This window comes from Tachypleus tridentatus, chromosome 1, assembly GCF_004210375.1.
Source record: "Tachypleus tridentatus isolate NWPU-2018 chromosome 1, ASM421037v1, whole genome shotgun sequence".
NCBI lineage: Eukaryota > Metazoa > Arthropoda > Merostomata > Xiphosura > Limulidae > Tachypleus > Tachypleus tridentatus.
In genome coordinates, this window is record NC_134825.1 from 151925591 (window position 1) to 151953108 (window position 27518).

Here is a 27518-nt window from a genome sequence, read left to right on the forward strand (position 1 = left end):
AACATTTCGTTGTTTTACGTTTATAAGACATTTTAAAATGTCTCTTATAGTAAAAAAACTAGCATAACATTTTATGTATTTACACTTTTCTATTATTTAATATTAAACAGAGTTTTAAACTTCAGCAAAAATATTTATAAATATAAATTATCCATAAGAAACAAACTTTCACTAAAAGAAACTTTTAAGCCTAAAAAACATTATAGGCTGCCAATAATGTTGAATAAAATACCTTATTCTCATCAAATACTCTAAAGACCAAGGATGCAAACTTGGAGGGGTCACCATGAGGAAAAAACTGCTTGTAAATCTTCAAAAATCCCTAGACAAAGACATCAGTTTAGATCTACAAGTAGTTTTGAAAATTGTACAAAGGTTTTAAACTAACAATAATTTAATTAAAAGAATGGAAGACTGCACACATAACATCATTGGTCACAAATAAATTCTGGGTGAACTTGATAAGAACAATGGTAAGTATATGAAAGCTGTTGCCTAAACACTCCCCCCCCAAAGAAAAACACAACAATTAACTATGTAATAGTTAGACATTAAACACTCTTTACATAAGTTTAGAATAATCATGTACTGTAAACGAGACGCCTCAGAATATTTGACAGTTTCTTCCGGAAATAGTCTCTTGTAATTTGGAAAATTTTTATTAAGAAGCCTTTATTTTAGTTTTATTATTTTTATCACCTTATTTTCTAATGCGAATGATCAACATATTTATAACCGTATATACATTTCAAACAGTAACACTGAAAATGAATAAAACCAAAGTCTGGAATGTAGCTTCGTGGTCGAATAGCTTTAAACCTCTGTACAGTTACGAAATATTCACCAAAAGTGTTTGTTCTTGGAATAAAAAATCTCCATCAGGCTATTTCTAGCGCCTTAGCACATGTACAACTTATTAGGTATGAGAGCTTTTACTGTTAATATAGCTGAACAGATAACAGTTTTTGTGGTTTAAAACTTTAGGGATAAAGTTCTTATTCCATGGAAGAAAATATGCTTTATACTTCAAAATAATTGTTCGCTATGTAAACGAAATCTAACTGGATATAAAATAAAGAGAGAGAGAGAAACAACTGTGATATATTCATATAAACATGTTTAATTCAACTTCATTTTACAAAACTAGATTTGAAGTAAGTTACACACATAGGACATATAATTGTATTCGGTTAGTGTATCCTAGTCAAAAATGTCAGTTAGAATACACATTATAACAGACTCAAAGCCTATTAGTAATCCTCATTTATGATATGAAGTGAATATTTTAAAATACTGAGCAGATGTTAGCTCTTAAGCCTAATGACACTGGCGAGATGGTCTTATTATGTGGAGGCAAGAAAATCTATAAGGGTCCAAAGACATGATCCGTTAGTAAATATTTACTTAACAGCATATGTCTTCACCACTTCCCATCTTATGTTGATACTTTAGTATTTTAATGGCCACTGGGAGAGGGAACAGCTACCCCCATGGCCCCTACCCAAGTGGGTGTAACTGTTCTAACCCACAAGGTTTCTCTTCTGCAGCTAATTTTTATCATCCCTAGCTAGTTGAAAATGTTCTTATTCCTACAAAACATAAAAGCAACAGAAAAACAAAACAGGTGTTTAAGAAACTAAAAGCAATAGAATGAAACAGATGTTTCAAGAATAAAGACAATAGAACAAAACAATGTTTAAAATATAAAAGCATTAGAACAAAACAGATGTTCAAAAACATAAAAACAATATAATAAAAAGGTTTTAAAAAATAAAAGCAACAGAGCGAAATAATTATTTAAAAATAAAAGGAATACAAAATGATATATGTTTGAAAACAACAAAACAAAACAGGTGTCTGAAAACAAAACAGGTGTCTAAAAACATAAAAGGTGTACGATGTTGTACGATAATATTTTACTTTATATTTCAGTAATGTCTTAATTTCCATAATACTCCTTTAAAAAATAAATTTGACCACTAGTGTCCAACTCTGGTGGCGACGTTATAACCTTAGCCTCTTAAAATGAAATGGCCTCACTCACAGTACTGCATCATGCTAATACTGAAGTCTGGTTTTGTTTAAGCCTAGATGGTACTAAAAACAACTACTAGGTAAGAAAATGCTAATCAGTTCCGGGGAGATTAAGATTGAGAACCACTGATGTAGCAGATTGAAAAATACGTGAAATGTTATGCAAAATCTACATTTTGAATTATCTACGATACAAACCTGTTCAGTGAGGAGTCCGTCAGGGCAGTCCTTCAAGAAACCTTTGTACCTGTCAACGATACAAAAGAAGGTCATACATAAATACGTAGATATTAATGAATATAAATTTCAATGAGAAATATAGAAAGCTAAAATTTACATAACGTGTTAAATAATATTAAATATTGCTCAAAAATCATTTAATATATTAAATGTATTTGCGCAGTCTCTCCAAACGTGTTCTGTTTCAAGAGTAAATAAAACCAAAATTAAGAGTGACAAATATTCGTATTTCTTGCTTTTGAAGTTCATACGTCACTTTGTGTTATGCCTTACCAAATGCGTAATTCTTCTCGTAATTCATGGCATGCGCACGTTTTTCTGATGTCGCAACAGTATAAATTGCAACTTTAAGCATCCCTTATGTAACACTTTTAGTGTCTACTTACTTAATGACTAACAGACAACACATGGTTGTATAGTGGTGTGAGTGGTGAAAACAGGTGACTTCTCCAAGCAACCCTTGGCTCCCTTTAGTGAAAATAAATTTCAAATTTAATTATTTGATAGTGTCAGTATATAATGGCCATTATAACGTTCTAGTGAATTGTAGTTTTTTAGGAAACTTACCAAAGAATTAAAATGTAACAGTTCCTGTATTGTATTTTATGATATAACTTATTCATTTATTAACCATTTTTATCAAGCATTGTTAATTGAGTTTTATAAAAAAAGCACTTATTCATTTTTACTGATTGTTAACCGAAAACTTTAGTAAAAAAAACATTCTGTTACATATTAGTATTGATTGTTCATTTTCACCGAATAGAGAATTATTATAAATAATAAACAGTTTTATGTGTGTATTCATCGTTTATGAAGATTACAAGCCAGTCAATTTTATTTATATAGTCAATAAATTTTAGAATTTAATAGAACAAAACTTTAGAAATAATTTAGAAAAATATGATATTACAATAAAAGTCAACTTCTATTCACCAAAAGGTTTTGTTTTTTTATTGAAGATGCTACTTGTCATTTGGACAAAGAAAAGAGCGTAATCTTTGTGTACTTAAGTTTAGGAAAGCTTTTAATAAGGTGTCACACAAATTGTTAGCTACATATTACATTTCTTAATGTCGAGGAAAGATTAATCAAGTGGATTACAGGCTGGTAGGATGTGAAAAGCAAAAGGTTGTTTGTTATTAATAAAGTCCAGTCAAACTGGTCTTTTGTTACTAATGGAATTCCTCAGGAATCGATGCTCAGTCGGTTTAATGTTTCTTATTTACATCACTGATATTGATAGAAGCATAATTAGTAAAGTTACTGATGACTTTAAGCTTTAGAGTATTTCTAGCTGTATTGAGGATTTTGAAGTACTACAGTGTCAGATGTAATACTATTTAGTGTAGTTTTATTAATTTATTTACCTTGTGTTTGCAATTCGTTAAGTTCGCTGCTAGGAAGATTTCTAGAAGGTCTAAGTGATAGATGTGTAAATAGCTGAGATCAGACGAACGGAAATAGAGTAAGTGTAACGTAAAAGAGATGTTCTACCAGAGAAAAGTTAGAAAACAAAGTCAGCCATCATGGGAGTGAATGGTTAATATTTTGAGTGAGATTAACAGTTTGAAAGCAATGAGGAGAATAATTTGTCTTTTCAAAGGGTGTTGTAAACCAACTGAACCCTCCTGTATGAATTGTGACAAAAGGCAGACAAATATTTGAAGTACTAAGTGCAAACGATTTTTGAACGTATAGGTAACTTACGCGATGGTGTAAGTGAGTTAAACACATATACTATTGCAGTAAATATAAAAAAAAAATAGTTCAGCTTGTCAGATGAATTCTAAAGCAATTGGATTGGCAAATGATCTTCATAACGTAAAGATATTTTGTACACATGTTTAATTTGTACAGTAATGTGCAAAAGCGTTAGGACAAGAACATATTTGCAGTTCTTTCCATTTTATACGGCTTATTCTTCCATGCCGTTACAGAATGTGAAGTTTAACACTATAGTAATGTATCACTGATCTCTGCCGTTACAGAATGTGAAGTTTAACACTATAGTAATGTATCACTGATCTCTGCCGTTACAGAATGTGAAGTTTAACACTATAGTAATGTATCACTGATCTCTGCCGTTACAGAATGTGAAGTTTAACACTATAGTAATGTATCACTGATCTCTGCCGTTACAGAATGTGAAGTTTAACACTATAGTAATGTATCACTGATCTCTGCCGTTACAGAATGTGAAGTTTAACACTATAGTAATGTATCACTGATCTCTGCCGTTACAGAATGTGAAGTTTAACACTATAGTAATGTATCACTGATCTCTGCCGTTACAGAATGTGAAGTTTAACACTATAGTAATGTATCACTGATCTCTGTTGACAACTGAACGAGCCAGGGCGAGAATACTTATTATTTAGAATATTGCTACACTTGTACCAAGGGAAAAAGAACATATTAATCAAATTTAGGGTCTGAAATAACTGTCATGGCTTCCCATGCAGTGTCTCAAATATATAGAAAAAAGCTAGTAAGCATATGGTACCGGCATATACTATAAGAAATCAATTTAATAGCACTTCACAAATGAACTTTGAGAAAAACAACTATTTACACAATACATTAAGTTTTGTTGTCATACCACGGTCCAAAAAGTACAGAACTGTCGGAAGAGCAGAGTTCGCAGGAAAATTTTACATGTTACTGTTTGGACTATCTGGTAAATTGTTGCATATTTGAAATAGTTCCCAAACCCTGTCAAGCACACCCTAGATCGTAAGACCAAGACAGGAAGAGCCAAAACATCTAAACTCACTTATATTAATGACAAGTATATTTGTTTATGCAGCCAGAAACAAGATCGCCACTGATTTCAGGCATGAGACAAATGAACATGTACCAAATAACAGAAACAATGTCTAGTTCTACAGCATCAAGAAGACTCAACGAGAATGGAATGTTTGGTTGTGTAGCAGTTAAAACATTTACTTTAATATCCAAGTATTGTCAATAGACTGAAATTTGCTAAAAAAAGGTAAAAAAAACTGCACTATTGATGAGTTATAGACAGATGAGTCCAGGTTTAAAATATTTGGTTTAAACCAAAACCAGAAATGGCCATGGGGGGGGGGGTAGTTTGAGTGTTTGATGCAAGCGCCGAAGGCGCGAAGCCATGCTAGGGAGGGTCCGGGGGCATGACCCCCGGAAAATTTTTAAATAAAAACATAAAATAAAAGCCTGAATTATGCATTCTGAGACCACCTTTTTGGCAAATTTCACGATGGCACACTGAGGTGTTTGTTTTATTTTTTTTAATCATAAATAAATATATAGCTTAAAGTTATGAGGCCCAGCAAAGTAGGCCTACAGCCTTGTCATCAACATAAAATATAGAGTCACTCAGGAGAGTGCAAAATATATGTATAGTGTCTTTTATCTGCATTCAGATATCATGGACAGTGTATGTTCCGTTTCCCCTGGATTTCAAGAATTAACTTCACAAATAAACAGTGGGTGGCACCGTGGTAGGCTTGCAGCACCATGGCACTAACCCAGTACCATTGGCGCCATCTATAGTGAATCATTCACTATAAATGGCGCCAATGTTACTGTGAATGTGACGTTGACAAACAGAAGTTGCGATAAACGATCATTCACTATGTCAAGCCTGAAAAAGCATAAGACACTGCATGGGTTCTTTAAACCCATTCATGAGGCTGAACTTGATTAATCTGCTGCAGCCAATAAAGTTGAATCAAAATTGTCAACTGAACTGTCAGAGTCATCACCGTGATCTTCTACTAGTGCTGCCACTACCACCTCAGGTCCAGTCTGGGACATTGGAAATTACATTTCTGATGATGTCAGTATTGGTAAACAGGTAAGTCGACTTCTCATTATATTAACTTTGTATTAAAAATCATGCAAACACTCTGATGAGTTTCAGAGTGAATATTCATTGCTGTTAGTGATTGTAGGCCTACAGCCACAGGATGTTAGGCCTGCTCTGTGAAGTACAGCTCTAAGCCTTACTCTTCGAGGTTATTGTACTCTCATAACAAACTTTCCTATGTACAAAATAACTTAATTAGAACTATGCCTTTCTGTCTCTTTTAGATAAATGCTGAAACCAAAAAATGCCTCCTTGAGAATGTCCTGGAAGCCAGGGAGCGATTATGTTTTCCCCAATGTAGTCCAAGAAAGCTGTGTTTTCAGCATCGTTGGCTTTCACAGTGGAGATGGCTACTCTACATTCAACATGCAAAGGGTGCTTTCTGCAAATACAGCTGTCTTTTTGCTCCTGATGGTGCTGGTGTTGGAAGCTAGAAATTGGGACAACTAGTGAAATTTCCATACACAAACTGGAAGAAGGCTGTTGAAGACTTCAAGGCACATGAATTGCAACAGTACCACCAGGACAGCAAAGACAAAGCTAACAATTTTCAACAGGTCCTAAACACAAGTTCATCTGTGCACTTGCAGCTTGATGCAACTTGCAAGCAAGAAATTGAACAGAACCAGCAATATTTAATGCCTATTATTGATACTGTATTGCTATGTGGGAAACAGGGTTTAGCTTTGAGGGGAAAATATGATTCTGGTCCAATGTTTGTGGGTGAAACTAATGAGGATCCCATCAATAATGATGGGAATTTTCGGGCAATTTTGGGCTACAGGTCTAAGGGTGATGTCAAGCTTTCAGTAAGCCTTAAGAATACAAAGAGGAATTCTACGTATCTGAGTCCTCAAATTCAAAATGAAATCATCAATGCCGGTAATACTCATGTTCTTGATGCTTTGGTCAACAAGGTTAATGCTGCAAAGTGTTTCTCAATATTAGCTGATGAAACAACAGATATTTCAGGCATTGAACAGTTTTCGCTGTGTGTTAGATATTTGCATGCCAGTGACAACTATTTTGCAATGAGAGATGTTTTGCAATTTATACCTGTTTATGATGTTACGGGCCTAAACTTGGCTAATGTTATCATAACCAATCTGACAAAATATGGTATTAACATGGCTTACCTGCGAGGACAAGGGTACGGCGGTGCTGCCTCTATGAGTGGGAAATTCAATGGTGTCCAGAGACACAACTAATAAATTCCCACTTGCACCCTATGTACACTGCAGTGTCCATTCGATAAACTTGGCAATTTCTGATGCTTGTAAAGAAGTTCCTGTGCGAAATTGCATGGGCGTAATTTCTAGCATTGAAAACTTTCTCAATACACCCAAACAAAAGCACGTCTTGGCTCTTTCGGTGGAGAATAAAGTGTCTGAATCGAAAAAAAAAAGTTTGAAAGGTCTCTGCTCCACCCGGTGGGTTGAGAGGCATGACTCAGTCACTGTCTTTCTAGAATTAATCCATGTAGTTGCAGATGCCCTTAAGATCATATCAGGTTGGCAAGACAGAGATTCTGCCACGCAGGCCAATCAACTGTTGTGTTCTATAGCACAGCCAAAATTCATCATTACTCTACTTACCATTGCTAAATTGTTTTCCTTTAGTTTACCTCAGTGCAACTTACTGCAGCAATAGAACATTGATTTAGGTGCTGCGATGCATCACGCAAAAAGAGTGGAAGATTTAATCAGTTCACTCAGAAATAATACTGTGAATGAATTTAATATTTTCTGTAAGGCTCAAACTCTGTGTAGTGAGCTACAAATTGGCATCATAATGCCAAGGCAGGCTAAAAGACAGATGTACCGTGCTAACACACAAACCACTAGCCCTGAGGAGTACTTTTGTATTGTTGTATTTGTACCATTTGTTGATCACTTTCTTTCACAAATATGTGACCGCCTGTCCAGTCACAAAACTCTCCTTACAAACTTCATGTGTCTACTACCATCAGGATCTACCACAGAATGGTCAGAACCTACAGCACAACAATGCGACCAAATTAAAGAGTTGGTCAATATATACAAGGCTAACATTGACAGCACTATACTAGCGGCAGTAGGTGAACTTAGGGTTTGGTACAAATCAGTTACGAATAACAGACCAAAAAATGTTATATATGCATATGCAATGTGCAATGCAGAAATGTTCCCAGTCATTTCTAGACTGTTGAAAGTATTTGCCACGCTGCCTGTGTCAACGAGCTCAGTGGAGCGTTTGTTTTCAATTCTCAAAAGATTCAAAACGTATTTGAGAAATACCACCACTGAAGATCGATTGAATGGCCTGGCCTCATTATACATTCACCGTAACATTAAAGTTGAACCAAACTGTGTTTTAGATGTCCCAGCAAGAACGAACAGGCGTTTGAGCCTTTCATAGATATTCGATTGTATTTCTCTAGTTCTGAGAAAACTCGCTGTATTAAAAGTGTTCAATCAGAAATTTGCATTTAACCATTTGTTGTGTGTGAAATTATCTGCCATGCAATCATGGATCTTTATGAAACTTCACAGGTGGCAACTGAATTTGTCTAAAAAGTTTGGGTCCATGGGAGTTTAACCCCTAAACCTCCTTCTTGGCTACGCCCCTGAACCAAAGAAAGGTGAAATGTACTTACCTCAACGCATAGCACCTACAATGAAGCATTGGGAAGACAGTGTGATGGTTTGAAGGTGTATTTCTTCTGAAGCGAAAGGAGATATTTGCAAGCTAGATGGGATAATGGACCAGCTCAAGTACCATTAGATACTAATCTGCCATACTCTTCCCAATGGTTTGTGTCTTATTGGTAAAGGATTCTATTACCAGGAAGATAATGACTTGAAACACTCATCCAACCTATGCAGAAATTACTTAGCTGAGAAAGAAGCGACTGGGGTCATTTAAATGACATTCCCATGATCTGATCGTAATTGAGCAGATCTGGGATTTGATAGATCAAAAACTCGACAAACTAAAAGTTACTTAGAAAGAAACTTTGTGAAAGTGTTTTGGAGTCACTTGTATTAAAATTACAAGGGACACTTCGATTAGATATGTTTTTACAATGCCTCAAAGATTGTCTGCAGTTATAGAAGCAAAAGATGGACACGCAAAATATCAACTGCACTCAAGCACTTCCACAGAGTTTCTGTTTATTAAATATGAAGATTAATAAAATGTTAATGTTTCAGCTGTGATTTATCTTCCATTCTTCTTTTAAAGTAACCTGAAATATACTTTTTGACTTTGTCCTAACACTTTTGTGCAGTGCTTTATATACATCGTTTTAAAAACAAGTGGGGCGCATACTGTTTGTTTGTGGTCGAATTTGTCGCCAAGTCACAAACACCTACTGTAGAAGAATATTTAGCACAATGTTACTATACATAGCACTAAAAGGTAGTTTCTGATATAGAGTTTTATTTGTATCAGTCGGTAAGTTGAGCAAATATTTGAAAAAATAATTGTAATAAATGCAGTGTAATGCATTTTGTTTATGATTTGGAATACACGTTTGATATAGGAGGAAATCCGTTTTATAGCTTGACAGAACAAAAATATGTTGAAATAGTACCATCGTAGCATTGCTCTGCTATTTGTGGTAGAACTTATAAGACATCTTGATTACAAGAGGTAATCCATACAAATCATTAGTTAGGCTTCATTTAAAATATTGTGGACAGTTTTGGTCTCATTATCGAAGAAAGTATATGGACATATTTGCAACGGTCCACAGAAGGATTAGTAGAGTGATAATACGAGTCGAAGATTTGACTTATGAAGTTAGTTTAAGATCTCCAACGATTTTCTCTTAAGTAATGTTGGATAACATGTAATGTTATAGAAAATCATCAGTTTATCCTGGTGATAAACAAAATAACGGTCTTTGATATCTTTGTGCTGTACTCCAGAGACAACAGAGCAAGAGGACATACGTCGAAGATTTGTAAAAGACAGGATAAACTCCAGCTAACTTAACACAATTTAATTTTTCTAACAGGGTGTTGCTGCTGGTTAATAGTGATGACTAGCACTTTAACATTTTAAGAGTGGAATTGATGGTTTTCTGAAACATAAATGATGGATTTTTTTTCTTAAAAGAGGGTTTGCAGTGACAGCCTCGACAGGCTAAATGGTCCCATTTTGTTTATATGTTTTATGATTAAATATTATCAGATGACTTCTTCAATAATGAAATTGATGTTTTATCTCAATATTCATAATTTATCAGTATCGAGTACTGTCTGATGATTTCTTCAATAAAAAAGCATTATGGATTTTTCTGAGCATAAACTTTTGATCTTTATTATGTTGCCTGATGACTTCTCCAATAAGAAAAGCGCTGTGTTTTGTCTGAGTATTCATTGTTTCCATCGTTACCGAGTGTTACCTTAAGACGTTTTACATGAAGAAAGGTAAATAAAACGAGGAACACGTAAAACCCATATTTCTACACGTGCAGGCCTGCTGTTTATGAGTCGCTAGTTCCGTGTGAGCTTAATGTTAATATCAATATATAGTCCCCTTGCTGAGACACTCCGAGATTATAGCCTGTTCACCCACTGCAATAACACAATAGGAGTATACATTTAATTGTGTAGCAAGCGGGTCCTTTTACATTAAGATCGCTGAACCATTCACCGTAATAACTTGCTCTCGTAAATATCTATGTTATGCTTCAAAGCATATGACTGCAGTGCTTTAAAGCTCAACACTATCATTTCACCTCTTTATGTGTCACGACATGCGTCGTTTTTAGTTTTTGTGACTTAAGTTATAAAACTTCGCTGATCAGCAACTACCTCTTACAGAAGAGTTAGAATCCTTCTTGGTGCGATAACAACACCTATTAATTTCTCAATCTTAGTTTGACAATAATGATGTTGATTCTACATAAATTTGAAAGAGACAAACAAATCGACTTACAGTATTTGAAATTACTATTGAATTTTAAAGGAAAAGGGGTATTTAAAAAGCAAATACAACAAGAATGCTACCGTTTATTGAGTAAAAATCTACTGCATCGGGGTACGCTCACATGTTAATAGTTTATGTTATGGCTGGTTGTCATCCAACCAATCCCAAAGTGACAAAGAGTACAAATTACAGAGAGACTTAGTACAGCTAGTAGTAGCAGAGTGATTCCAGTCATAATTCCTAAGACTGAAATACCGTGTGACAAGTGTGTACAAATCAAACTTTTGGTTGGTCAAATCTTTTGTATCAGTAGAAGTTATTTTAATACTCTGAAAAGGGTTTGTTTATATTGCATCATTAATAACAGAAATGATAAAAGTAAAAATTTGAAACTCTCCCAAAGTAATATTAGGTAGCTCAGCGAATATTATTTACGACATAAACGATTTATTGTAAATAAGATATGAATTTGATCTCGAGAACAATAAGATACACATTAGCCTAAATGCTGGAAACTCACTGGTGAGAATAGATAACTAAATTAAAAAGTTGAAATTGGCATCAGATCACAAATATCACGAGGAAATAACTGAAAACATGCGCTTTTTACAGGTTAATCCAAGTTCAAATTGTTTAGCAGTAAGCAAAGACTGTTTAACGGTGCAGAGGAGGTGAGCAACATTGCAGTCAGTGTACATCCATAGTGAAGTATGGGGGGAGAACCAGTACACGTTTGGGATACATTTTAGATAATGATGTCTATGATCTAAGTAAAGACGATGGAACCATAACTTTAATAAGTGCAGGCAGATTTTAAATCATGCCATTTTTTCAATAACATGATCGATTTGGCAGGGTTTTATCTTCTAACAAGACAATGATCTCAAGTGGCACAAGAAACGATGTCTTGATTGTAAAAAGCCAATGAAACACTCAGAACCATTAAGATATGAACATTTATGAGACTGTTTGAGCAAAAACTGAGAAGCTCAAAAGGTTATTGAACAATTTGGGCGAATTGTGAAAAGAAATACAGAACATTTGGAACAGCATTCAACAAACTATATGACAGCACGGAAACAAGATGTGATGTTGAATTTTTGTAAGGCCTAGAGCTGTATAGAAGACATTTTGATACAAGAAATAAATGACCATATAAACACCAAATTATACAGGCTTTGTAGCGATAAGCAGAAACTTTTATGAACAAAACTATTTGATCACCTTAAAAATGAGAATAAATTTTAAATACTTAGTTATCCTTCCAAAAAAAGCTGAGACGGAAGCTAAAGAGATTTTCTATAAACTTACAAAAACAAGTAATCTCCTTACGAAGTTAAAGAACTAACTTAAACCTTTTAATAGTCGCATCCCAGATTTATAGGGTTTATCAAAGAAGCATAAACCAGATATGCCACTAGGCACAGTCTCAGCATACGGCAGTGCTACTGAAAGTCTGTATTGGATCATGCATACAATTATGGTACCGATACTAAATCACGTTCTAGATCACTTAAATGATACACAAGACCTGCTGGATGTACCTCACTTAGAGACCAACCCAACAATGCTCTTTAAATTGAATGTCGTAACTCTCTACCATCTATACAGAGAATAGCGTTAATGCAGTATGTGAATTCATATTGAGTCACATACACAATCTGGAGATGTATGGAATGACAATAGACACTGCCAGTGAAATATTGTTTCATCTTTAATAATGGATATTTTCGTTTTGACAACAAACAATATCTCTAAGTGTTTTGTCGATAGTTAAGAGTTATTTATGGCGTAATATTGGTTTCACACACAATTAGTAATAATCTCTTTCTTAACTTCAGCTTCCATCAAAGGCGCCATTATTGGGGAATTAAACAAAATCGAAGAAAAACAATACAAGCTCTGAACTGAGCAACGAATATCTACATTTTTACACGAAACAAATTTTCAAGAATTATAAGCGCAAAAAAATCAGTATTCAACATTAAAAAAGAACACAAAAAACACAAAGAGAAGATGATGTAGGAAGGTCGAAATGTTGTTCTCTGCTTTATCAGTAAAAGTGTTGATACCCATACCAGCCGTTTTGAGATACAATTTTATTTCATAGGAATTTCTCATCATAAAAAAACAAAAACACAGATAAACAAGGAGAAAAAAACAATCTTTTAAAGATAACAAACATAATTTTTATAACACTTCTAACAGATGAAGCGGTCTCTGAGAAAATAAAAACTAATAAACTGAAGCTTTCTACTGTCTGTTCTGGTTTCTGGAGAAGCTGTCGAGCGAAACGTTGAGTGTCTAATTAAATAAACAACAATTCGGTGTTATAATGTCGTGTATTTCTAGTTTTTTATGTAATGTTGTATGCAAAATTAACAGTACATGGTAAAACTTATTTACTTTTCCACTGTACTTTCTATGATAATATATTCAACATCTGGTTAAACTTACTCGCTGTTTGTGATTTATATATATGTATGGGTGGTGTTTTTTTCCTACAGTTATTTTCATTATTGTACATAAGTCATTACATCTGAATTTGTTTTATTAAGAAAATAGTTTCTTACGAACCATCATTGTCATTGGCAGCCACAACTCGAGATGTTAGCGGTGTGACAGTGATCACATGCAACAGTGCGAATGCAATCTTTGTCTATTTTAAGACTGAATAGCAAGTGCAAGTGATCTTCATGTTGTTGTTTTTTAAAACAATTAAATTATTAATTAAATTAAATTTTCGGATTTAATTAGAATTGGTTACTTTCATTAGAACCTCCGGAGTTAATTTCAAACGATTTTTACAGTAAAGTTTGTATTTGATCTATTGTTTTCTTTACTCTAACTTCATACAGACTGTCCATTTGATCGAATGTGTAACTATAGAAGAATGAAAAATAAATTTAAATTATCATTGTATTCTTCCTCCAGTATATATATATATATATATGCAACATATTTTCACGCGGATAAAACTGCATCACACTCGACGAAGGCATAGTTAAAGTTACTTATTTAATTATGAACAAATGTCACGTGATAGTACAAATGAACATCGGAAATTATTTAAACATTTTTCTTTTAAAATTATGGAATTAAAATTTAGATTATTAGTTGAGTTTTAATGCTAAACGTATAGATATTTATTTGCTTGGAATTACGCGCGTAGCTACACAATGAGCTAGCTGTCTGTGCTCTGTCTATCAATGGTATCGAAATTCAGTTTCTAGCAGTGTGGGACCGCAGGCATATCGCTGTGTCACTAGGGGCATATATTGATGTATAATAATATTAAAGTAGGTTTTTTAACGTTTGACTGTAACTTTGAAACAAGAAAAGGTTACGACATGCACAGTTTGATCTACACGTGTGGAGATGGTTAGCCCTTTCCTTGAAAATATACCACGCATACATTTTAGCAAATGTAGACTGATACTCACCAACCTATCACTTTTAGAAACAGCCCCCAGCGGTGTATCAGTCTGCAGATGTATGTCTGCAGACGTACAAGGCTATGAACCAGATTTTGATACCACTGGTGGCCAGCTTTGTTCTTAATTACAAACAAATTTTCAGAAATAAAAAAACAACTACAAAAAATACAAAGACCAATGTCTTGTGCCTTTGTAGTCATGACAGTTTGTGAAAATACAAATATTTTTCTTTTGTGATTTCCACAAACTTCTCACTCTGACAAAACTTTCACTACATACAGTGGTTTGTTTAATACCTCTTGAACCCACATCGTGTAGCGACGCCGTGATCACAAAGACACTCTTGTGCTTTGCATGGTGTCCTTGATAGTCTACTCTTTGGTTTTGTTGAGTTATTTTCATAGCTACTCGGCAGCTAACTGTGTTAGCCGTCACTAATTTTAGTTTGTTTATAATCAAACATGAAGCAACACATTGGACTACCTCTGTTAGCCATCTCTAATTTTAGAGTGATAAACTAGAGAGAAGGTAATAGTAAAAACTATCCATCGCCAACTCTTGGAAACTCGTTACCAACAAATAGGGGATTGACAGACACAACAGAAAGCCGATGAAAGGGCGAGTATGTTCGGTAACATGTTCTGAACTCGCGACCCGCAAATTTCGAGCCTAGCGACAAATCCATCAAGCCTGAATGTTCATGTATTAAGACCATGGTTCCTAGTCCCTGTGTGAATTTATCTTATACAAAATATATGCATAAGATATATAGGCATCTTGGCATTTGAAATTCATGTTATTAAGACAAAATGTAACATTCTTGGTTTAAATACTACTAAGAAACTAGAGAATGCAGCGTTATATTTATTCACGAAATGCAGCCCATTAACTGTTGATCATTTCAGTCTATATTTTTAATGCTTACCATTAAATAATAATATAAGGAACATTTTGCTGTTTGTTATATATCACTACAATGTCACATCTTTTAACAGCTCAATTAAAAAAGTAGTCACTGCTCAAAGCTATGAGAAGAAGACACCCTGAATCTTTTCTTAAACGACAAGGATAGTACCTCAAGGGCGTTACGTAGTTCAAAGTGTCTTTCTTCCCTTCATAAAAAAAAACACCTGGAACAAATTCGATCTGATGGATGTCGGTCCACTTAGATGGCGCTCTACTTGACTAAGATAAGTGTTAACACTAGAATACCACCGATTTTGAGACCTTTTTTTTTCTCTGTAATTCAGTGACGTTATTTACTAATAAGTTTCAAAACTCATCTAAAATAAAACGTGATTTACAAATTTTACACTATGAATAAAAATACGTTTCAATTTTGTAACAATGGCAAGAATCACTACGAAAAAGAAACTAATTAGAAAACTAACACACAAATATCAAAGCAAGAACGCTGATATATCATTTGAAACCAGCTTCAATAACATAAAGATCTAACTATATATATCAAAACTTCACATTTTACCTAAAGAATTCTTTAAAAGACCAAACCTATTTCTGCTAAAAACCAGCTAAAGAATCTGTAGAATTGTTTTTGGAAGATTTTTCGAAAGAAACAAATTATACGTTCTGAAGAACAACAAAAACTTACAAACAACTTAACAACAAATAAAATGTCTTCACGTAAAGAATTAAACAAACAGGTATTTTAATGACAAAGGCAGTAGAATGGTAATCATAGATAAAATGAAATGCCACAAAATTACGTTTGACAAACTAGATAATTACGTAAATGTTTGACAAAGATAAACAAAGAACATGAAAACAATTTGATTAATTTAGTTTCAAAATATGCAAATAAAGTAAAATTTCCAATGAAATTATACTAGCACTAAAAAACATGGATGCAAAATTATATGGTATTTTAAAAATACCCCAAAACCGAGATTAGCGTCAAATCAATGTTTTCTATAGATATTTATTATTCAGCTATAATCTGGAAAGATATTTTTTTTAGTGATGCTATATTTAATAAGAAATAGTGATTCGCATGAATTCCCCCCACACACATAAATATTAAAGCTCGAAAATCCTATTTTGTAGCTTCCATGTAATTTCAATGCTTCCACATAGACCGACCTCTGAAGGCATCAACATAACGACACAAAATACTATTTAAAACCATAAAACATATCAACAAAGTTAAAAAAAATTGTTGCAGTATTCAATCTTTTTGAAAAAACAGACTTAGCATGGGAAACGTTCTCCCTACTCTAGCATGATGTGCAGAAACGATACAATGCATGCTACAGTAATGATGTATTATGCAATTTTAATGACCGAGATGAGCAAAAACTACTTCTTTAACCATATTAGTTTCATACACCCTGATATAAAATTCAATTTTAAGAGGAAAAGAAGCAACAATAAACTTCTTAAACGTAAATATCCTACACTTTTACAACACAAAATTTCGTATAAAGAGCAAACAGAGTGGGACATACGTCAGTTGGTGATCAGCGCACTAGATCAAAGGAAAGACACGTTGGTATACTTGAGCTTCTAACTTGGGTAAATTATGTTACACGTTTAAGAACTTCTCAAAATAAATCAGAAAAAAAAATCGCCAATTAAACAAAATAAAAGAATAGATAAAAATAAATTAAAAGCAATAAAATCGTAAAGGATGGCAGTTAAACAGAAGAGGTGGAAGTTCACGGTTTGGTTTGTTTTAAATTTCGCGCAAAGTTACACGAGGACTATCTGTGCTGGCCGTACATTACCAATGTAAGATTGGAGGGAAGACAGCTAGTCATCACCACCCACCGTCAACTCTTGGGTTACTCTTTTACCAACGAATAGTAGGATTGACCATCACATTATAACACCCCCACGGCTAAAAGGGCGAGCATGTTTGGTGTGACGAGGATTCAAACCCATGACCCTCAGCTTACGAGTCGAGCGCCCTAACCACCTGGCCATGTTTTGTTAAAAACTAAAACCTGTCGTTGATTCAAACATAAACTGTAATAATCTAATTCACTACTTGTCACTGAATTATACCAGTTTCGAGGAATTTTGCTTCTTGTCAGTAATCTTGATGAGGGGCTATCATGGACTGGTGGTTAGGGCGCTTGACTCGTAGTATGACGAATCATCAATCACGAGTTAAAAACTGGCCACGATGTACTAAAAGTAGTACTCGTTAACTCTATTGAATATTCAAAATGCATAAAACATTGCTCAAAATTCGATTCATAATTTAATAATAATCTTGAAATATACCCAGTTTAGATTATTTCACCATACAACTCTGAAAACATTATCAAGAACACTCGTCGTTTTCTTAAAGTTTTAAAACAATTAGATCCAAACTAAATATATATTTTTTATGTACAGAACATGTATAACTAAATATTACAAAAAAAACCTGACAAGCTAATTATTGAAGTAACTATTCAAGGTTCGAAACGTAGATTTACCACTTTGTCATTATGCACGTGTTCTATTTATCTTCGCTATAAAGTTTTGCTTTGCAGTCAACAGCTTAATTTGTCACTACAAGGGCTGTTAAAAAATACACGGACTGACGTTATAAAACAAAATGTACTTTATTTAGAAGTTACAGGTCTGGGACCCCTTCAAAGTACTCTCCTCCCCAACGCACACACTTATCCCAACGGTGTTTCCACTTGTTGAAACAGTCCTGGTACGCTTCTTTTGTAATGTCCTCCAGCTCCTTCGTTGCATTTGCCTTAATCTCGGAAATCGTCTCAAATCTTCTTCCTTTCAAGGGTCTTTTGAGTTTGGGGAACAAGAAAAAATCGCAAGGAGCAAGGTCAGGTGAGTAGGGGTGGGTGGGAAAGAACAGTGTTCGAGTGTTTGGCCAAAAACTCACGAGTTCTGAGGCACAAATTTCGCAGCAACGCGGTGCATCTTTCGGTCAAAATCTCGTAACAAGATCTAACTGATATCCCACGCTCTTCAGCAAGCTCCCCGACAGTCAGACGTCGATTTGCCCGCACCAGGGTGTTGATTTTGTCGACGTGTGGGTCGTCAGTTGACGTGGAAGGACGTCCAGGACGCTCATCATCTTCAATGGACTGTCGATCATCCTTAAAACGTTCATGCCACTTGAAACATGCCGTACGCTTCATAGCAACATCACCGTAAGCCGTGTTAAGCATAGCAAAAGTTTCAGTCGCAGATTTTCCAAGTTTAACACAAATTTTCACAGCAAGTCGTTGCTCCTTCAGGTCATTCATTCTGAAATCCGCCAAACGAAAAAATCGCATTTCACTTAAAACCGCGTAGCTAATACACAAATGATGATATCTGCAATCGGGAAATGGCGTCGTAATCAGCTGATTTGTGCAAACCTAGCGACACCAAGCGGATTCCCCTGGAACCAACTGGAGCCGCGCAATTCAAACAGTCCGCGTATTTTTTGAACAGACCTCGTACATTGACAGCCAACGTGCAGATGGAACGTGAATGGCGTTAGTAAACATTACGTTTAGCCCCAAGTGGCACAGCGGTATGTCTGCGGACTTACAACGCTAAAAATCGGGTTTCGATACCCGTGGTGGGCAGAGCACAGATAGCCCATTGTGTAGCTTTGTGCTTAATTCAAAACAACAACAACAACATTATGTTTATTCCAACTTGAAAACTTAATGTCTTAAACACAGCTATTCTCAGCCTTTAAATTGGTTAGGATATATCAACGACGTCGTTTGGGGTTTTAACTCTGGCGACGAAAAAAGAACAATTATTAAACCACATTAATAACAATCGTTCTAATATCCTTTTTACAATGAAGAACGAAAATTTCTCTATAAACGTTTTATACGTTTGAGAAAATTCAAAAGGATTTACAGAGGCGTCAGAAGCAATCAACTGTGAACAACACAGTAGCTTGGGATCTGCACAAACTATTGAAGATTAATTACATTTTAAAGTTTCTTATTCAAATATTATCTAATACATACAAAACAAATTATTTTGGCCACCTTCACCCTTAATAAACAAAACAATTTCCCGGAAATACTGATAAAATCATAATGAACACTACTAAATTAATAAGAAAGCCACATCACAGTGGAAGTTCAAAGGACAGAAACAACTGAAGTTTCACCGCTATCTCAACTCCTTACAACATTTTAGTGGAAGTCAAACTAAAATTCAGAAACGACTTTTGAAGAAGCACAACATTGGCATAAATAACTTGATCATACAGAAACTAGAAATCAAAGGCATTATCCTAGAAAAACTACAGAGTCGTATATAAACTCAAATTAAATTCTTGAAATCACTTTTATATAGGTGAGACAACTGAAAAGAAACGTCACACCGAATAATACCTTATAGCATTCTCACGTGGTTTTAACACTTTAAAGAAAACAAACAAATTGTTTCTCAAAATAATGTTTGCTTATTTAAAACAAAACTCAATCTCAACAAACGAAAAATAGCTAAAACTATTCTGATAAAAAAAACACACAATACGTGAAACCAACCATGGGGGTCCGCAGAAATTTTTATAGGGAGGGGCATGGGGGAGAATAGTGTTAACCTGTAAATTAAATAAATAATTAATATGCACATACTTAATGAATGTTTCTCATATTCCAAGGATGGAAAGTGTCTCCTCTTACACCCTCTCTGCTGACGCCCATGAAACCTACACAAATCAGTTATCCAGAAATATGTCTTTGTTTACTCACTTCTATAATTTAACTGGCATACGTGTACATACTGTTTGTAATTACAGTTGGTTATGCATTATTTGACTGAATTGGTAGCCTGAAGTTGACTCGCTACTATGACTCGAAACGTCATGTCAGTAAAATAAATTTGTACTAAATACCAGCTTCTAATATCATTGAAGTAATCAATAGAGTTCTCATTCAACATTAACCTGAGCAGGTACCTTGGCTATACACTAGAAACGTGTTACACCAAGAGATATATAGATTTGTAATCAGTGAATACTACACAGTATACTCAGGACGAAAGTAAAATTGAAAGTCATAGAAATAAATCGCTTTACAAATAGTAATAACAAAAGAAAGAACGTTAAATTACAGATGTTTTTAATACATGATTTTTACGAGATAAAATGTTCGTGCAGCATTATAGCAGACTCAAGTAAATAATGTAAAAGTTAATATAATATGTTAATCAAACATCCGTGAAGCAACAATTATATTTAATATAAAAATACAACAGTAAATTATAACTTAGCATTATCACAGTTGTGTTCAGTCATAATCCTATAGTCAGAAACATAATTAAGCAATAACTAGTATTCTCAAATTTCGTGCTAGTTGAAACGTGGGAACCATCTATCACAACATCAAAATCACTATGAAATATTACATCATTATCTCTCGTGCGCCACCTCGCTTGTCAGTCAATGATTCATTATGTTTCCAAGAGACAGCATCAGCCGACTGTTTAGTGGGATTTTCCAGACTTTGAAGCAGCACTCTATAACGAAGTGTAAGCTCAAGCATGCAAATTTTATTATTGTTATTTCCCTTCCATCAATCACTGGTAACTTAGCTCATACGTACTTCTCCATTGAGGCTGAAAGGCAACACGTGGGAACAGAACATTCTTTATTAGATTTAGCAACTTGGTACGAAACGCGTAGAGGTTTAATCCAGACATGTAGTTAGACAGTGTAACTGTTAGTGACTCATTAGTGACGCGAAATATTCGTCAGTGAGAGAATTTAGCCATTATAAAGTTATTCAGCAAAGTGCACTGGATTTTGTGCAACAAGTTGTTATCTGTATGAAGTTCTGGTAACCTCGCTCTTCCAAATACGTTCTAATTCAAGGGTTCTCAACCTTTATGTTACCAAGAAACCCTTATTCGAAAAGTTATTTGCAGTGAAACTCTGTCATACATGTATATATATGATAGGGTTCCACTGCAAATAAACACAACACACATATCACATTGGTACCACTGCAGATGAAATTGAAACATAACATCAGATTAAACTTATTTGATTAATTAGTAATAGTAATGTATACATGTTATTGACTGCTACATCGATTCAGTGTGCTGGTTGGCGTTGCATACTGTTGAAAATCGTCTTAAAATTAGGTTTAATGTGAGATACTTGCAGCCCTATATCTGCTTCACCATTAAGTCTAGTCCAATATTTTGTTTTCGTTGCACCGTACGTGGAAAATTCTGCTTCACAGAAGTATCTAATTGCACAAAAATCGTGACAGTTTTTGTGTTTTATTATTTTGCTGAGTCCCTCAAACCAGTACGCGGAGTTTTAGGGTTTCTTGGAACATCGTTTTAACGTATATTATATATACATATGTGATCCATGTAGCCTCAAAAATGGAGGATAATATTGAAAATTTTAGATCAAAGCAAGAAACCATTTAATAGTAGATGATTTCACTTTTTCTGTGCAACTGTGTATTTAAATTTATAGAAGACCGTTTTCTACGTTTTTAGGTTTAGTATAATAAACATTTTGTTGACAATCTCTCGTAACATTTGATTATGTTTACGTAAAAGTTGCAATGGATTTAGTTTAGTTTGTTTCAAACATTTGCGTGAAGATACACAAGTCCTAACTGTTTTGTTGTCCCTAATATAATCGATTTATGGGTTCTCACTGTCACTCTTATCACACGCCAATATTCTTAGGGTGCAAAACGCAATTTTGTGTGACACCAGGACGTAAACCATGGACCTTTGGGTTCACATTCCGTCTCAACTAAAATAGAACCTAAAACAATACACATATATCTTGACAATATTCAAGTCAACAATAATTTCTGAATAAAATTTTTATTTAAGTATTTTTCCTGAAATGCCATTTTACTAAATAAGAATTAGTTTTAGGAGAACTTGTAAATTCAGCTTCATAGACCAAACTCCGTCTGAAATATCGTGTTTACAGTTTTAAAATATGCTAATCTTTAAATGAGATCATACAAGATTATGCAGTACCTTCTCAGGCAGCGTAGACGTTATCTATTATACAGACTAAAGGAACAAAGCAACTAGAACAAGACAACCTTAACGTCTTCCTGTACTACAAATTTATAATAAAACTACCTACAAACTACAATTCCAGCAAAAATAAGCTTTTAATTTATTCTACTCCAATTCCTATTATACAATTGAAAAATAAGTTAATTAATAAAATATTCTTTCCTGGCTTGTATTGTTTATAACCACAAAGCTATACAATGGGCTATCTGTTCTGTGCTCATAATCGGTGTCGAAACTCAGTTTTTAGCATTAAAAGCCTTCAAGCCTGTGTGTCAAATCAGCTAATGAAACACAAGATTACCCATTACCCAAGTTAAAATGTTTATGTCTTTTCTTCAGGCAAATCATCGTACATCGTTGCTCATACTAAAATCAAATATTTAGTATTATCGATAAATAAACAGTAAACTGGACCAATTATCTACGTTTCTCGAACAGATTTAAACAAGGAGTGAAGAAAATGATACAAACAACTAAAACAAATGAACACAGTGAGGAAAGACTGGTGTTTATAAATTAACATACAATACCTAAACTAATAAGATTACAACTTTTCTATAGCTAAAAATTCTGCCAGAAATAAAACTTATAAGTACTTTTGGATTAGAGAAGAAAAAATCCTGGTAAGATAAACACAAATAAAAAGGTAATACAACTGAGGATGATTTAACTAAATTAAAAGAGGGTGTTGAAAAAAGAATACTTTCAATATTATTTCAAATGGTGATTCAGGAACTGATAACTGATAATCCGTATAATAATTGTTTCTTTGTTAGTTTAAATATTACTAATGTAGTACAAATGAATACACGTAGTCTAAACACAAATTTTGATTATTTTTTTTCTTATTTACCTACACAGAGTTCCACAGAAAATAAATATCATAGTACTTACAGAAGAGACCCGGCATGGCCAGGTGAGTTAAGGCGTTCGACTCGTAATCTGAGGTCGCGGGTTCGAATCCCTATCACAGCAAATATGCTCGCCCTTTCAGCGGTGGTGGCGCAATAATGTTACAGTCAATCCCACTATTCGTTGGTAAAAGAGTAGCCCAAGAGTTGGCGGTGGGTGGTGATGAATAGCTGCCTTCCCACTAGTTGTACACTGCTAAATTAGGGACGGCTAGCGCAGATAGCCCTCGAGTAGTTTTGCGCGAAATTCAAAAACAACAAAAAAAAATCTTAAAGAAATCTGGGCCAAAATTGAAGGGTTAAATTTATAATAATATAAAGGGGGTATAAAAAGTATTATAAAGCCAGACATTATAATAAATATCAAGGTACTTTATTATTTGTAAGTAATGAAATAAATGCAAAAGAAGCAGTTGTTGAATTTAATAGAGCTGAAGTTGTGAACATGCAATGCACATATAAAAAAACTAAACTCAATATCATATATGTAATAGGCCTTATGTATATAATATATGAGATTATATTAAGCAACTAAAATACAACTAAACACAAAATATGTATACATTAATATAAGTATTAAATCTGAAGAGAATGGAGCAAAAGAATATAAAAACATGTTAGCCGCTTTGGGCTTTCGTTCTTGCATTCAAACTAAAGAACGTCTAATGCACGTCTCTATTATATTTATATTAGAACAGATAAAATAGACTCTATACAAACGACAGTCTTAAAATTAGGATCTAAGATCACTTTAAAACATCTCTAAAAATTTACTTAATGAATAAAAGTAAGTATAATAATGAAGAATTAAAACTAAATTAAGAAACTTTGATACAAAAATAAACTGATTTTAGTAGTATCTATAAAAAGCTTAACATACAAGATACATATCAGAGTTTTATTATAAAATTTGAAATTATAATGGAAACATCTACAAGTTATGTAAACATTAATAGAGAAAAAGTTAAAACCATGGATGGCAAATGGATTATTACAATATATTCAACATGAAAGTAAAATTTTATAGAAATATAAAAATAAATTACCAACCTATAACGAATTGGTTGAGTTTAAAAATTATATAAATTATTTAAGTAGGTTAATAAAACAAACCAAAATAAGGTATTATAGACAAAAAATCATTGATAGTAGAACTGATATTAAAAAAGCAATGGACCTTGAAATATTCAAAAGCATTACATTAAAGAATAAGCATATTAAGTTTTCTGAATATCACTTTAATGACTTTTTAAATATTGCAAAGGAACTTATAAGTAAGTTGTTTTAAATGTGTTATTACAGACCAATTAAATGAAACAAGGTATAAAACTTATATATCTGCTAATTTAATGTACGTTATACCAATTGATGAGGCCCAGCATGATCAGATGGTTAAGGCACTCGACTCGTAATCCGAGGGTGGCAGATTCGAATCCCGTCGCACCAAACATACTTGCCCTTTCAGCTGTGGAGGCGTTATAATGTAGCGGTCAATCTTACTGTTCGTTGATAAAAGAGTAGTCCAAGAGTTGACGGTAGATGGTGATGACTAGCTGCTTTCCCTCTAGTCTTACACTGCTAAATTAGTAAATTTGTAGCTTTGCGCGAAATTAAAAACAAAACAAAACACTAATTGATGAATATGAAATAAAACTTATAAACTCTTCAAAAGTTTGTTTGTTTTTGAATTTCGCACAAAGCTACTCGAGGGCTATCTGTGCTAGCCGTCCCTAATCTCGCAGTGTAAGACCAGAGAGAAGGCAGCTAGACATCACCACCCACCGCCAACTCTTGGGCTACTCTTTTACCAACGAATAGTGGGATTGACCGTCACATTATAACGTCCCCACGGCTGGGAGGGCGAGCATGTTTGGCGCGACGGGGATGCGAACCCGCGACCCTCAGATTACGAGTCGCATGTCTTAACCCACCTGGCCATGCCGGGCCTTAATCAATCTAAAACTATTAAGTTGTTCCTTTCACATATATATATATATATATATATATATAATTGTTTTATCTTCTCTCCTTGTAGTTTTCGTTGAAAAGATATTCGCGTCACTTTCAATAACGTTTCTCTATTTTCATTCTGTATCTTCTGAACATACCATTATTATTCAAAATAATCTTTATTAACAATATCGATATTAATTTTATATTTATTTCTTGTTTTCACTTCTACAATGTCATTTTATCCAACCTATATTTGTGAACTAATTGTAGCACAGTAATTAACTTACCGGCTGAAAGGGCAAGTATGTTTGGTGCGACGGGGATTTGAATCTGCCACCCTCGGATTACGAGTCGAGTGCCTCAACCACCTGCTCATGCTGGGCCTCATCAATTGGTATAGCATACATTAAATTAGCAGATACATAAGTTTTATACCTTGTTTCATTTAACTGGTCTGTAATAACACATTTAAAACAACTTACTTTGTGTCAGCAGTTTCAGCTGTGAAGGCTTTAGAGCGTGACAGACATTCCGATACTTGAGTAGAAGTATCCATGGTGGCGGCAGGTGCTGCTGACTAACTACCTTCTCTTTGGATAACAGTTTTGAATTAGAGATAACTTTACCTGAATTTTGGGTTTGCACTTTAACCGTTTAGCCCGCGTGTCACATTAGGCTGTATTCAGACTATTTTTCTCGTCAAGTTGAATTTTAAATTCGGATTTTCGTCATATGAACTATAATTTTGTAATTAAATTTTAATTTATTTTTACTTGTTGTTAGATTTTTTACATTTCTAATATAATTGAAAACATAATAACATAAAGTGTGGTAAAAGCAACTACTGGACACATATAAACCAACTCTTTTTATTATCAGCATGCATACGTTGAAATAATCTTAATTCAATAAGGTTGAACTGTATGAGCAAACTGGATTAATCTTGCATGTATGGAATAAAATTTTCCAGGCACTTTTAACTCAAGCACTTCGGAGCTTCATAATATGGAAAAATCCATTTTTCAGTTCTGCAAATCAAAAAAGCTGGTGATACTTTTGTAAAGAGACGCGTTTAAAACTATTTATGCATATGTCAGAAAAAGAAGGTAATTGAATTTGAAGTTATTCTCACCAAAAGTAATTAATTACAGAAATGAGGAGCGATTAATTAATACATACACGTCATATGCGCACGTATACACATACACTTTAGAGCTAACGTTTTATTTTGGTAATATTTCCAGCTGAAACGTTTTAGGTCCAAAATATTGTAAATATATTTTTTGTTCGTACAACATTTTGAAACTCTATGTGCTCCAAGAGTCCAAAAGCTGGGAAAATTGTATTCAATACAATATCCTTATTGCAATAAATATTTATATTAATTACACTGTGCAAAAACAATTGTATTATTTTGTAAGTGCAGTCCATTAGAATCAATCATATTACTATTACAATATGTGCTTATAGCTTGATTTGTAATACTAAATTGGAGTATTCAATAAAAGAAATAGTAATAATAAATTTGGTGTTATAAAGTTGTTTATCACTAGTACTAAATGTCTTTTCTAATCTGACGAAGCATTATTATAATTAAGTGTACATGTTTAGTTAGACATTAGAGTTAAGCCTATCGTGTTTTTAACGCAACATTCTTAGGTTAGTCCTGAATACGTAATATTATGACAAGTACAGTTAATTGTGTTTTTCAATCGAATAAAAAAATGAAAATAAAAAACAAAAAGGGAGAGGTTTCTACTTACTCTCCGCCAGTACAGCGGTGTATCTACGAATTTACAACGTTAAAATCAGGGTTCGCTTCCCCTTGGTAGGCTCAACAGATAGCCCCATGTAGCTTTGCTATAAGCAAACACACACAAATTACCACTTTATCTAAATTTCATAAAAATAATTTTAATATATATATATAACAACAATAAATCTGTACTTACCACTGTCTAACTTCCTTTTCTGTGACTAGAAGCAAAAGAAAAAAAGGAAAAATTTTCTTATCACCAGAAATATTTGAAATAAACACTGAATTAAATGGATTAATGGTTTAACCTGCTCTAGAATGGTTTATTAATATTAATTAGTCTTTGTTTTTTTGTTTTGTTTTTTTGGAATTTCGCACAAAGCTACTCGAGGGCTATCTGTGCTAGCCGTCCCTAATTTAGC

The 27518-nt window shown here is 33.9% G+C and overlaps 1 protein-coding gene across 1 annotated transcript in view; it reads right to left on the reverse strand.

The window, feature by feature from the left end:
- Positions 1-27518, reverse strand: part of LOC143227373 (frequenin-1-like) — an 81045-nt gene that overhangs the window by 19508 nt on the left and 34019 nt on the right. The window contains exons 2-4 of the mRNA XM_076458830.1: positions 27293-27317; positions 2233-2281; positions 233-322 (exon numbers count right to left, since the gene is read on the reverse strand). Of these exons, the coding sequence (XP_076314945.1) occupies positions 233-322; positions 2233-2281; positions 27293-27317 (164 nt within the window). The remainder of the gene's footprint in view (positions 1-232; positions 323-2232; positions 2282-27292; positions 27318-27518) is intronic.